General features: G+C 39.8%; 1 protein-coding gene across 1 annotated transcript in view; it reads left to right on the forward strand.

The window, feature by feature from the left end:
- Positions 1-14315, forward strand: part of LOC113080082 (centriolin-like) — a 30225-nt gene extending 15910 nt beyond the window's left edge. Inside the window, 22 exon segments of the mRNA XM_026252309.1 lie at positions 271-400; positions 522-664; positions 758-929; positions 1013-1311; positions 1806-1963; positions 2087-2249; positions 3193-3323; positions 3563-3703; positions 3782-3908; positions 4371-4535; positions 4624-4783; positions 5532-5647; positions 6774-6991; positions 7613-7770; positions 7857-7921; positions 8005-8193; positions 8798-9002; positions 9104-9267; positions 10260-10388; positions 10536-10739; positions 13424-13486; positions 13578-14315. Coding sequence (XP_026108094.1) covers positions 271-400; positions 522-664; positions 758-929; positions 1013-1311; positions 1806-1963; positions 2087-2249; positions 3193-3323; positions 3563-3703; positions 3782-3908; positions 4371-4535; positions 4624-4783; positions 5532-5647; positions 6774-6991; positions 7613-7770; positions 7857-7921; positions 8005-8193; positions 8798-9002; positions 9104-9267; positions 10260-10388; positions 10536-10739; positions 13424-13486; positions 13578-13733 — 3456 coding nt within the window. The 3' untranslated portion in view covers positions 13734-14315.
- Positions 14316-14437: the final 122 nt, after the last annotated feature.

Raw genomic sequence — 14437 nt, forward strand, 5'->3', positions numbered from 1 at the left:
AAGTAACCTTCCCCAACACTGGTCCCTAGTGGCAGGCAGTAACACTGAACTTTCAAAATTGGTTGTGAAGTACGGTAGTCAACATTTGTCCTAAAACCGAAAAACAATTCCCATTCTTGTCTTAGGATAACTTTTATGAACTTTTTTTGATCCACTTCAACTGTTAACTACTGTAGATATGAGATAGTGTTGGATAAAGTGAAAAGGTACCTTTACTTAACTAATGTACTGTCCCCGCCTCTATGTTAACCCATTATCTGATTTCTGTAGGTCCATGAGACAAACAGTGCCCCAATCTCGAGTATTCAACAGCAAGAATTGGACAGATTAAACCAAACCCTGAAAAGACAACAGGCCCAAACCAAACGTCTCAGAGATCAACTAGCACAAGCCAAAGCAGGTTTGTTTGCCATCTTTACATAGCAGCCCCTCAAAACAGCCAAGCATCATGGTGGCATGTTTTGTGGCCATGTTTCCTTCAATGCAAAAATGGGATTTGTTATATATTGTGGTTTATTTAGCTAACAAGGGAGATCTAGAAGAGCTGCTGGAAGAGATTGGAGCCCTGAAGGAGACTCTCCTACAGCAGAATAACTTCCTGTCCAGTTTAGGAGATCCTCCACCAAACACAGGATGTTGGCACTATGTACCATCCAATCAAAATGTAAGAAATCCTGTTTTGAAACATGATAAAAGGAATGCACTTCTAAATGTAAATGCCTTTGTTTTTTGTAATCCTCATGTTATTTGTCCTCAGGCCCTTAGTTTTGGATCTCAGGGCACACAAGACTCAGGACTGGGCTCTGTGCACCCACAGTCCCCTGAGAGAGGCCAACGGTCCGGCCACAGAGCACACAGAGAGAGAAGACCTCCTGTTAATAGAGGATACTGGGTCTATTCACCCCATCCAAACCCTCATGGAAAGAGAGGCAAGTGCCATGGCACCCCAAATCAGAATCATCATTTTCAATATCATGTCAGCGCTGTAATATCTGTCCTCATGTCTCCTCAGAATCACAGATGTTCAGAGACAGTGGAAGAGAGAGCGATGTAGAGGGCGTGTCTGGAACACGCTTCACGCCTCCATCAGTCTCTGCTGGATTTACTCTACCTGATGGTACTGCTTTTCCTCCTGGATCATTTATCTACAATCACCCTGTGCCTGGCCTTCCTATTGGATCAAGTACAGTCCTTTATGGGCCGGCCCCTGATGGAGCCAGGCTGGTGTTTGGACCTCCTCCCAGCAATCTTACCATTCCTCTGGTGCCCAGTGGGATGCTGCACTGTAACGTTCCTGGACATCAGGACTTGGTATGAGATATGTAGATTTCAACTTAATTAAGCACATTATTTCCTGTTGAACCACACTGCAGGGTTACATTGATTTTAATGTACTGTATAAATGTTACAAAACGACATTCTGCTCTTAATCGGAATTTGGTCATATTCCAGTTATGTGAGCTAGACTTCAAAAGTTTGCAATCAGAAAGTTTTTTGTTTTTCAGAAATTAATTATTTATTATCATTAGATCGATGAAAAGTTACATTAAATACATAATTGTTGCAAAATATTTCTATTTCAAATTAATTCTGTTGAACTTCTATTCATCATAGATTCATACAATTCATAATAAGAAATGTTACTTGAGCACCAAATTAGCATATTAAAACGATTTCTGAAGGATCGTGTAACACTTTTTATTTAACTTTGGTGAGCATAAAAGGCATATAAATATCTCACCGACCCCAAACTGTTCTACTATTTCCATTATTTTCAAGATAAATGGTCTTGGTTTGTGTTTCAGGAGCGAGATCTGAAGAAGGCAGAGCGCAGGCTGAGAGAGGAGTGTGCTGATAGAGCTCACAGTGAGAAAGAACAGCAAGCACTTCAGGACAAAACAACAGACTTACAGCAGGAAATCAAACATCTGCGCAGGACTGTCCACACACTGCAGCGCCACGCGTCAGTCAGCATGTCAACACCAATATAACTTACTCAGTTTAGACTTAATAACACATTACACCTCTGAAATGTACACTACATGTGTATAAAATATCATATGCCTTTCTGTTTTTGGTTCATCAGGAGTGGGCTGGAAAGCTCCTTATCACATGCAGAGGAGGAGCAGTGTGTCCTGGGAGAGGTGGAGTGTGTGGAGAAAACCCTGCTGAAGCGCAGAGCAGAGCTCAGAGAGGCCGACAGACTGCTGCTAGAGGCTGAGACAGAGCTCAAAGACACTGGAGCCAAGGTCTGACACTACTGTTCCTAGTGTTGGGGAGCCACACTACTAACTTGACTCAGTTTTTCAGTGCCATGACAAAAGCACAGTATAGCTCATGCCCGCTTTCTCTCTTCATTGCTTTTCTGTCATTTCTTCTAGCCCCTTTCACACTGCACGTCAGACCCGGCAAATTGCCAGAACATTGCCGGGTCGCCTTCTGTGTGAAAGCAAACACGTAGCGGGATTGATTCCGGCATTGAACCAGGGTCGGGGACCTAGTAACATTGCCGGGTTTCACCCCGGTACGAGCGCTGTGTGAACATCTAATGCCGTGTCGTAGTGATGACGAACATTATCGCGTGACTCTTTTACCGGCTGTTTTGAAGGAAGATCAACGTTCGTGACAAAAAAATATGTGCAAACTGTAATGAAGCAGAGATCAGTTAGTTACTCATTTTCCGCGCTGACGCTGAGATCGTTCGCCAGCTTTAGTGAAAGTATAACGTGCCTAACGTTTTCGACTCGTTCATTACACGTCATGCCCTGATGTCACGTGTCATTACGGGATCTTTACAGGTTGTGTGTGAAAGCACGTACATATCCCGGGTAATCACTGGCAGTATGAAAGTGAAAAATCTAGCGACCCGGGAACAATTGCCAGAACACTTTACCCGTGTATTTGCCGGAATCGCAGTGTGAAAGGGGCTTCTGTGTCATAATTCAGTCTACACTCCCTACACGATAATTATTTAGCTAAATATGGCTGTTTATCACAGCGTTTTTATGAATTAGTATATCAATTATTTCAATGAAGGCTTTTATTTGTTTTGTTCTCATTTAATTATTTTGTGAATATTTATATTAGTTTGGCTTAATGACTACTGTTAGCTTTCCCAACACTGGTCTTTCTAAATATATGCATCATTTCTTATAAGAAGATGCTAATGATGTGATGCATGTGTGTTTTCAGACCAAAGAGAGCGTGAAGCGCTACAATGAGGCCAGGAGGCGAGTGGAAGAGACAGAACGAGAGCTGGTGGAGATTGAACAGAGAGCTCAAGACAGTGCCACACAGCTAGTGCAAACCAATCAACAGCTCAGGTTAACACAACTGCCACACATTTCTCCATAATCCTTAACACTGCCGTATGTAATTTACATAATACATCATCCATCATCGAAAAAAGGTTTACCAAACAATTTTTCCGTCTGCTTACAAATGGTCTACTTTTAAATAAAGCATGACCGCAGCATTTTAGTCTGTTCTGTGAGAGTGTGTCAAGTTTTGTTTGAGCTGGAGCTATTAGCGAAAGTTCAGATTTGTAAATGTGCTGATGCAGGAATCTTCAAGAGGAGGTCGAGGAGCTGCAGAAAAGAAAAGAGGACCAAGAACACACTCTGCATGAAGTAGAGGAGGTCCTCGCATGTCAAGATGCAAAGTTTCGAGAGCTCAACAGAAAGCTGGAAAGAGCAACTGTCAGGTGCGACAGCTGTCATTACAGTAAATCACTGAATGCAGGAAAGTTCTCTCCGCTGAACTGTCGCTCTCTTCTACATAGACTGGAAACTGCTGAGAAAGAGCTCCGGAAGACCCAGAGCCTGGAGGTGAAGCTCTTGCAGAGCTGCAGAGAGACGGAAGACTGTCTGACACAACGCAAAACAGAACTGGACGAAGTCAACGCGCAGGTAACAGTTAAGATTAAATAGATTATAAAAAACATTTATAATGCAACAAATTACATTGGTTAAAATAAATGTTGTTCTTTTCATGCTGTTCTTTTTTATCAATCACAGTTTCCATAAAAATATTATGCACCACAACGGTTTATATTAATAATCATAACAACTGTTTATTGAGCCCCAAATGAGCATATTAGAATGATTTCTGAAAGATCATGTGACTAGAGTAATGATGCTGAGAATTCAGCTTTAGCATCACTGGGATAAATTACATTTTAAAATATACTTAAATAGAAAACAGTTATTTATTTATATTAAATAGCAGTAATATTTCACAATATTGCTGTTTTATGTGTGATCATTAATTAAATGCAGCCATTTTAAGCATTACAAAAAAAGAGACCCCATACGTTTAAATGGTATTGTATAGCTAAAAAGACTTTATGGGTTTCTTGTGTGGGGGTACAGGTTGTGCTGCAGCAGGAGGAGCTGTCTTTGCTGGACAGGAAGATGGAGCAGTGGACAAAGGAAGAGGAAGTGATGAGAGTTAGTGTGGAGAAACACCGGCAGGGCCTGTTGGATGTTCTCAGACAGGGAGAGGAGGATGCCCAACTCTTGAGCCAGCGCATTCAGGTTTTTCTCATGCACAAAATATTATGTCCAGTGTTAAATATGTAGAAAGTTCTTTTGATGGATACTTATGAGCGGTCTGGTTATGTAGGAGCTCCATGTGGATGTGCAGTCTCTGGCCGTACAGAAGGGAGAGCTGGACTCTCAGCTGTCCGAGAGGAAAACCAGACTGGCACAGTATAAGAAAGAGCAGCAGAAAGAGGAGGAAAGCCTGCAGAACATCCATTCAGCCATCAAAAAACATAAAGCAGGTCTGTTGCAGTAGAGTGGCATGTCAACATCTAGCTCAAACAATTGTGTGAGTGGCAGATGAAAGGTGTAAAGAGACAAGGGGTGTATTGTTTAGCACTGTCACTTCCATTACAGTGCTAAACAATTCACAATGACTGCATGAGATGGTTTCTGTCACAATACCCTGAGGGCCAATCCTTTGTTGCCACTCTTTTTGGTCTGGTTTTCTGTGGTATATTTTACATTAGTGACAATGTAAGCAAGCTTACTAAAATAAAGAAACCTAGTTATCTAGCTGGATAATAGAAAAGAGGTTATGTCAAAACTGAAAAAAAATATTTTTTTGCATCAATTGTTTACCACCAGCAAAATAAATGTATACAGTAGTTAAGATAAAAAAAAATGATAGTTACATTTTATTTGAATATTCTGTAATTTTCATAGTTTTATAAATTATATATTTTTTGTAAGAAAATGTTAAGAAATCTAAAAATATTTCTAGCAAATATAAAATTATCTTTTGTGGTGGATCCAGTGAATATGTAAAGCAAAAGTCAAAAGGTTACTGCAGAGAAGGTTACAAACAGATGCTGCTTGTGGTGCAGAAATGACTTTTGTGGAAAAAACTCTTTCTTTCTTTTTTTTTGTTGTTTTTTGTATAACTTATTTTTGAAAGCTGACAGAGTGGAAAAAACTGCAAATAGTATAAGTTTGGGAAGTATTGTTGTTCACCTAATTAATGTTCAGATGTGTGGAATTTGTATTTAGAGCTGAAGCATGTGCTGGAAATGGTCCAGTTGGAGAGTGAGGAATTAGAGAGTGTGAAGCTTCAGCATAAGCAGAAACTGGACCAGCTAGAGAAGAGCCAGGAAACTCTGCTGCAGGTCAGTCCTAAACATTTCATTTTTAGCTGTATTGTCTGTGCTGTTGATTAAAGGGGGGGGTGAAATGCTCGTTTTCACTCAATATCCTGTTAATCTTGAGTACCTATAGAGTAGTACTGCATCCTTCATAACTCCAAAAAGTCTTTAGTTTTATTATATTCATAAGAGAAAGATAGTCTGTACCGATTTTTTCCGGAAAAACACGACCGTCTGGAGGCGTGACGTGTGGGCGGAGCTAAAGAATCACGAGCGCCAGTAAGCTTTTGCGTGGAGAGCGTTTGGAAGCTGTGACATTACCTTGAGGAAAAAAACATCATCCAAAACAAACCATGGCTAACAGTCAGATTCAGCGTATATTTATGATCCAGAATCAGATCCCGAGGCTGAAACTGAATGAGAGCAGCAGCAGCAACGACTCGCTCCGAGCGGGGCTCGAACCCGGGTCTCGGCACGGGAGGGGACGCACTAACAAGGAGGCAGAGATATTTGAAGCAGTTTTACTCACCGCCTGCGGTTCCAACACACGATTGTGACCCTTTTCCGTTGGGATTGCATCATCCTTAAGAAATAAACGATACGCAAATCCATCATCAAACTGGGCCTTGTTTGTAAAACAAGCATCTTCGAAATGCAGGGAACAAACACAAACACTTGCACAACTCCGTTGATGCTCTGTAAAAATAAACTCCATCCACTGGTCCCTTAATGCTGTTTTTTTTTGGTAATCTGTGCAGGGTTGTCTTGCCCTGGCAACCAAAAACACACTCCTTTTGTGACATTTGGCGAAGCTCTCGCTCTGATCAGTGAAGTCTGTTGTGCTCTCAGTGCTCTGCTATACTGGAGCGCGCGCTCTTCCGGGAGACGTGCCCTTAGGACCCATATAAGGAAATTCCGCTCCTTCTAACGTCACACAGAGCAATACTCGAAAAAAACTTTCCGAAACTTGTGACAAACCGGAAGGAGTATTTTTGGAACAGTACAAACGTACAACTTAATTTTTGAAACTTTGTCCATGTTTAGCATGGGAATCCAACTCTTTAACAGTGTAAAAAACTCAGTATGCATGAAATAGCATTTCACCCCCCCTTTAATGTGAGACATTAACATTGGAGTGTCTGCTGCTCAGGTGCGTGTGGAACTGCAGTGTGTGCAGCAGGAGCTACAGGAGCAGCGTGCGGAGGCTGAGAGTCAGATGAACCTGCTGGAGAAAGAGAGAGCAGAGCTGCACACTCTCCAACAGAAGAGTCTCGACCTGCAGCAGCAAACAGACTCAGCAGTCCAAGAGAGGAGCAGTCTGCAGGAACAGTGCAGAAACCTGGAGGCCAGACGGACACATGCTCAGAGGTAACCTATGGAACATTTCAAAGATTTTTGCCATTGTCTGAACTACCATTTGAGACTTTCGAGACTGCCACGTCATAATCGATAGAGCTGCCACTTTGTTATTTAGTGGTTCTGTTATTATTATTATGACAATTATGATTTCAGATTAATCTGCTCCTATATCGTGGCTGGTTGATTTTTGGATTGATCAGTCATTTATAGGTCCTTCTTGTCTAAATGATCAGTTCTTGGACGGAATAATCAACAATAGCTTTGTTTTCATACAAGTTAAAAAAATAAATGAAAGTATATTTTCTCAAAAAATCATCCTCTATGCATTCCCACATATAATTATTATTTTGTCTCGGCCTAGGAGAATGAAACATCCTGGATTAGCAAAACTTTGGCAATAAAACATCATGAGTCAATCACTTGTCAATTTATTTCTTTTTCATAAATATGCATTAAAATACAGATGGAAATCTGGTTAATTTTGACTAGACATCATGTTGAAATACTCTTATGTAGTGCACTTTTTGAGGAACCAAAGTAGCCATTGAGTGTATGACCATAAATGATTTAGACTTGATAGGATTCATGTTTATGGTGTAGCTTTAATGGAATGTATTGCTGTGGTTTCAGGTGTTTGGAAGCAACAGAGGCGAGGGCGAGGGCGGCAGAAACAGAGCTGCTTAGACTACAGACTGAGCTGGACAAACTACAACAGGACCAGAAACACGCACACGACCTGCATCAGGAGATCAGCAGAGACACGGCAGCCTTGCAGCAGCATCATGAGGGTATCCACTCGACAGTTATACTTTAACATCAGCTCTTATGTGTTTATTTTAAAACCACACACTGAGATGCTTGTTTTTACCCACAGAGGAGTCGAGCAGATTGAAGAAACAGCTGGTGGAATCCCAAACTCAGTTAGATGAGATCAGAGAGGTGAGTTTACAGCAAGACGCTGCTGATCTACTGGAGGTTACTGTCCTATAGCGTGAAAAGTGTTTATTTTATTTTGCGTACAGGAGGTGACAGCTGCAAGGAGGCAACGGGAAGAGCTTGTGAAGCAACAGAAGGAGCAAAAGGCCGAACTGCAGGAGAAAGAGGAGAAGATCAGGAGGAGACAACAGAAGCTAGACAGACTGAGTCAACAGCTGCAGGAGCTCAAGGAAGAAGTGGTTATGAAACAGACCCAGCTTGAAGAACATGAAAAGGTGAAGTGAAACTGTGATCTGACAGACATTTTATTTTTTATTTTTATATCCTTTATCCTTTGAAACTGGATGATGAATGATCTTACAAGCATAATTCACCCAAAAGTCATAATTTGTTCAACTTTTTAAATTAAAAGTCCATTATGGTTTTCTTATAAAATCTAAATTTTCAGTTATAAAATACTGGAATGAAAGTGTTTACATACAATAATTAACATACTTACAGTGAAACTGTGGCTTTTATCTCAAGGTTGCTTTTTTAATACTCATGTTGAGTTTTAACACTCAAGGCCTTTTTTGCTACTTTTACCATTTTGAAGAAAAATACTGTAATATATGAACAGTGATAGACTATGATTATATTGACCAAAGCAGTAGTTGATCTTTTGAGGGAGTGGAGCTAAAAAATGTATTTTGCTGCATTTTTAGGTAACTATCATCCATCCCAGTAACATCTCCATTTGATCTATTTTTGAAGAACTGAGAAACTGTGGCAGACTTTGAGTTTGTCAAAGCATTATATGCGAGGCATGATGTGGGCAACCCGAATTTGAGTCGTTTTCTGGGGGTCTTAGAGTAATGAGGTCATCATATGTGTGTGCAGCTGGTGAGGGTGCAGCAGCAGCAGAGCACTGATCTGGAGCTGCAGCACAGTCTGAGGCAGAAGAAGTTGCAGTCCCAGCTGCAGGCAGTAGAGAGCGCTCTGGCCCTCAGGCTGGAGCAGATGGAGCAGGCCGCAGCTGCAGAAATGGACCTGCAGAGGGAGCGCAAACAGTGCACTGCACTACAAGAGCAGGTGGATAAACTAGGTGAGATGCATGAGCAACATTACCATGTGTTCCCTTACATTTAGCCTGATAAATGCAGATCGGCTTGCCTCTGTTGTTCTGAAGTGTGAGTGTGTGTTTAGAGCAGAAGGTGTGTGAGCGGGACTCCAGACTCCAACATGCTGTAGAGGAGACCCATCACCTGCAGGAGGCTCTACTCTCTAGCAGGACCAGCGCTGAGGGACGTCAGGAAGCCCAAAGCTACTACACCCACACAAACAGGCAAAAACTGCAGGGAGTGGAAAAGGTGATTGGCTCACTGATTCATCTAATGGCCCATAGAGCTGTTGCATAGGTGCTATAGCATTAAGGGCATTCACAGTATTAAAGTGATAGTTCACCCAAAATGAAATGTTGTTCCAAACCTGTATGATGTATTACTTTTGTGCTATATAAAGGACGGTATTTTAAAGAATTTCTCAGGTTCAGTAGTTATAGACCCCATGTACTCTCATTATATGTATGCACAACTCATTATTCAAAATACCTTCTGATATATCTTCATTTCGTTTATTTCAGTGTTACTTTAGTATTATTTGTATAGTATTATAGTATTTCTTAATATATTGAATTAGAGTTTATTTTCTTTCTTTTTTTTTCTTTTCAGTTTGAAGTTTTAGTAATTTTGTAATGTGATTTTCATAGTTTATATTTCTATTTAGCTTTCATTTAATTAAAATGTCATGTTTTTTAATTAGAACTTTAATATTATTTTAGAACTTTTCTCATTTGAATTAGTTTTAATTATAAAACCTATATGTAATTATATTTAATAACTTTTTAACTTCAAACTTAACTTATTTGTATTGTTTTATTTACATTTTAAATAGATTTCAGTACTTCAACATAAGCATATTTTGTTTCAGTTAATTGACAATTCAACATTTCTAATTTTTTCATCTACATTTTTCATCTAAAGTTTATATTTTAGCTTTATTTAAGATATATAAATGTACTTAATAATATCAACACTGTAAAGTTTATTTATCTGATATTTGGTAATTTTAAGATTACCAGCATTGGCTTGCTTGGCCAAGTGGTGGTAAAATATTTGAAAGACTAGGAGAAATATCAAATGCCATATTTCATAAAGCAGTAATCAGAATTAGACTGTAAGTATGGTACTGTCATTGGGGATATTGTGCTGACTTTTCCTTTATTCTACAAAGTCTGTGGTTGCCTCTGGCTGTGTGCTTTGTTGTGGTTTATAGCCATCAGAATAACTTGAGCTTGTTTCAGGAGCGTGTACGGCTCCAAAGGGATCTGCTGACCGTGGAAAAAGCCGCTCAAGAAACCCATAAACAAGCCAGAACGCTGCAGGAACAGCTCAGAACCATTTCCCAAGAGCTGCTCGGCCTCAAAGACAAGGTACAAACAGGAAATAGCACTGTAACAGACCACATCTGTTTGCTGTAATAGATCTGTTGCAGATAAACATGTTTGTTCTGCTTGTTTTGCACATTTGCTAATCAGTAAATATGAGGAAGATGAATGGCTGTCATGTGCTTCTCTCAGCTGCAGAGCCAAGAGGAGGGCAACACTCGGCTGTGTGAGATCAAGGACAGTGTGCGCTCTGTGAGGTCACAGGTGAAAGTGGAGCTTGACAGTGGGCTGAAGGAGCTGGAGTCCCCCTCTAGTGCCTCCTCAGACACAGACAGCATGAAAGAGAACCATTTCGGTGTTAAACTATCTGTGGGGAACCCGGCATACAACACCAAGGTGAGCCTTTCCATATGCACCGCCTAAACAAGTGTTTTAGTATGGGAGATCTGGGTGTGAAAATACACAGATTAGTGATTCTCATGTAGGGGATCTGGGCCGTCTTGATGATAGTTATGAAAATTATTTCAGTTAAATCAAATCGAGCACTAAAATAGGTTAGAACTACTAACCTTAACAACTGAATCTAAATATTTATCATTTAAATTCACCTTTCTTAAAGGGATAGAGGCAAAATATTATGTCAGAATTTACTCATCCAAACTTTGGGGATATTTTGAAGAATGATGGTAACCAAACCATTTCGGTTGTCACTGACTTAAATTGTATGGACAAAAAATACAATGGAAACCAGATGGAGCTGAAACTGTTTGGTTACAATCATTCTTTCATTTCTGGGTGAACAATCAGCTTTCATTTAATTTTTCTTCTAAGAACGATATACAGTTTTGTTCAAAATAATAGCAGTACAATGTGACTAACCAGAATAATCAAGGTTTTTCGTATATTTTTTTATTGCTACGTGGCAAACAAGTTACCAGTAGGTTCACTAGATTCTCAGAAAACAAATGAGACCCAGCATTCATGATATGCACGCTCTTAAGGCTGTGCAATTGGGCAATTAGTTGAATTAGTTGAAAGGGGTGTGTTCAAAAAAATAGCAGTGTGGCATTCAATCACTGAGGTCATCAATTTTGTGAAGAAACAGGTGTGAATCAGGTGGCCCCTATTTAAGGATGAAGCCAACACTTGTTGAACATGCATTTGAAAGCTGAGGAAAATGGGTCGTTCAAGACATTGTTCAGAAGAACAGCGTACTTTGATTAAAAAGTTGATTAGAGAGGGGAAAACCTATAAAGAGGTGCAAAAAATGATAGGCTGTTCAGCTAAAATGATCTCCAATGCCTTAAAATGGAGAACAAAACCAGAGAGACGTGGAAGAAAACGGAAGACAACCATCAAAATGGATAGAAGAATAACCAGAATGGCAAAGGCTCAGCCAATGATCACCTCCAGGATGATCAAAGACAGTCTGGAGTTACCTGTAAGTACTGTGACAGTTAGAAGACGTCTGTGTGAAGCTAATCTATTTTCAAGAATCCCCCGCAAAGTCCCTCTGTTAAAAAAAAGGCATGTGCAGAAGAGGTTACAATTTGCCAAAGAACACATCAACTGGCCTAAAGAGAAATGGAGGAACATTTTGTGGGCTGATGAGAGTAAAATTGTTCTTTTTGGGTCCAAGGGCCACAGGCAGTTTGTGAGACGACCCCCAAACTCTGAATTCAAGCCACAGTACACAGTGAAGACAGTGAAGCATGGAGGTGCAAGCATCATGATATGGGCATGTTTCTCCTACTATGGTGTTGGGCCTATTTATCGCATACCAGGGATCATGGATCAGTTTGCATATGTTAAAATACTTGAAGAGGTCATGTTGCCCTATGCTGAAGAGGACATGCCCTTGAAATGGTTGTTTCAACAAGACAATGACCCAAAACACACTAGTAAACGGGCAAAGTCTTGGTTCCAAACCAACAAAATTAATGTTATGGAGTGGCCAGCCCAATCTCCAGACCTTAATCCAATTGAGAACTTGTGGGGTGATATCAAAAATGCTGTTTCTGAAGCAAAACCAAGAAATGTGAATGAATTGTGGAATGTTGTTAAAGAATCATGGAGTGGAATAACAGCTGAGAGGTGCCACAAGTTGGTTGACTCCATGCCACACAGATGTCAAGCAGTTTTAAAAAACTGTGGTCATACAACTAAATATTAGTTTAGTGATTCACAGGATTGCTAAATCCCAGAAAAAAAAATGTTTGTACAAAATAGTTATGAGTTTGTACAGTCAAAGGTAGACACTGCTATTTTTTTTGAACACACCCCTTTCAACTAATTGCCCAATTGCACAGCCTTAAGAGCGTGCATATCATGAATGCTGGGTCTTGTTTGTTTTCTGACAATCTACTGAACCTACTGGTAACTTGTTTGCCACGTAGCAATAAAAAATATACTAAAAACCTTGATTATTCTGGTTAGTCACATTGTACTGCTATTATTTTGAACAATACTGTAGATATACTGATATACCTTGATATAATGTGTGACGTAGCCTAATTTTACAAGTGTGTTTTCTAGACCTGTGAAAGTCAGGTAAATTAATCAAATCTTAAAATGCAATGGGCATTATTTTAATATAGCGAATACACATTTAACTAGTTTTGGCAAGCAATTTTATCTGGTAAAAATATATTTTTACATCCTTAGCCTAATTCATTGTCCAGTGCATTGTTAATGACTGTAGAATCACAGTAGAATAATTATAATTGAAATTAATTAATTATTTTGAATTTAAAGAAACTAGGACTGCCTGTAGATTAAGTTTTGAAAACAATATTAGGAGGCTTATGAACATCGTTGTGGACTGCAGTGGCCTTGGAGTCAAAACAAGTTGGCAATCACTGCTCTAAGGTAATGTTTACTTCACTTTACAGCGCTGAAAATAAGATAACAAATGACCAAAAAGTAGCTCATATGACTTTGTTTGGCAGATTTCTTCAGCTCATATCTTATTTCTGCTTATGTATTTTCAAACCTGGCACTTTTGCAAACCATGTATTGTTAATGCGTCAGGAGTTGAGATGCAGTCAGCAGTGCTAATGTTGATCTTTTGCTCCAAACAGGATGAACAGTGGCGAGGCGAAGCACTGAGGGAGAGACTGAGGCAGCAGGAGGACCACTTGAAGGTACAGCCGAAACTTGGTCATTTGATAAGCTAACAAACTTAGTGACATCGAATTCTGTTTTGTCTAAGAAGTGTCTGTCCATGGTATCCAGGTTCAACTGCGCAGACGCATGTTCTCCCAGCAGGAAGCTCTGAGTCAACGCAGGCTGCAGACTGAAGGGAGCATTCAGGGCCTGCGCAGACACGTTGACAAACTGGACCAGCTCCTCAGCAACTCTTCCAAAGACTCCTATTATTTGAGTGACTAGGAAGCTCTACCAAACCATCAGAAACAATACTCCCCTGAGCCTCACTCACATGAGGAAATATTTGCATATGCAGAAAAGTATCCAAGCAAGATATATAAAGAAGGAACTCATTTCAATTATTTGTCAGATTACGAAAGCAGGTGGTTACAGAGGGGTAAAGATCTTATCAGAGGAGCAGTTTGATTAAATCTGCATCTAACAGAAAGCACGGAGACCGTTGAGCCAGATCCACGAGACCGCCTCAGTGACTTCCTGCTTCTGTTAGAGCAGAGGCTGAATGTGCTTCATCCTTCTTTATGCCTGAAAAATAAGCTGGCATCAGCACTTTCCATACACAAATAAGGAAACTGAAACTTGAGGTAAAAATAAGATGGTGAAAGTTTCTTCTCTACCTCTGATTTGTTCTTGTTGCTTTATGAAATTATTTTTAACACAAACTTGATATGTGCCTTCTCAACGTTTGCTCATGTTAAAATAGAAAATGTCTTGTGAATATTTTGAGTGCTTACAGGGGAAACGGATACATGTTTCATCATGTGATGTCATTGATGCACTCATTTTGTTGCGAAAAAAAAGAAAAACAGGCTGTACTCTGGAGTGAATGTTCATTTTTATGACTGTTCTCAAAGATGACCTTGTATTCAAAGCCAAGATATATTTATTACAGCACTTCTCTTTATATACAGTTTGTTTCAAATCAAATA

This window comes from Carassius auratus, chromosome 5, assembly GCF_003368295.1.
Source record: "Carassius auratus strain Wakin chromosome 5, ASM336829v1, whole genome shotgun sequence".
Taxonomy (NCBI): Eukaryota; Metazoa; Chordata; class Actinopteri; order Cypriniformes; family Cyprinidae; genus Carassius; species Carassius auratus.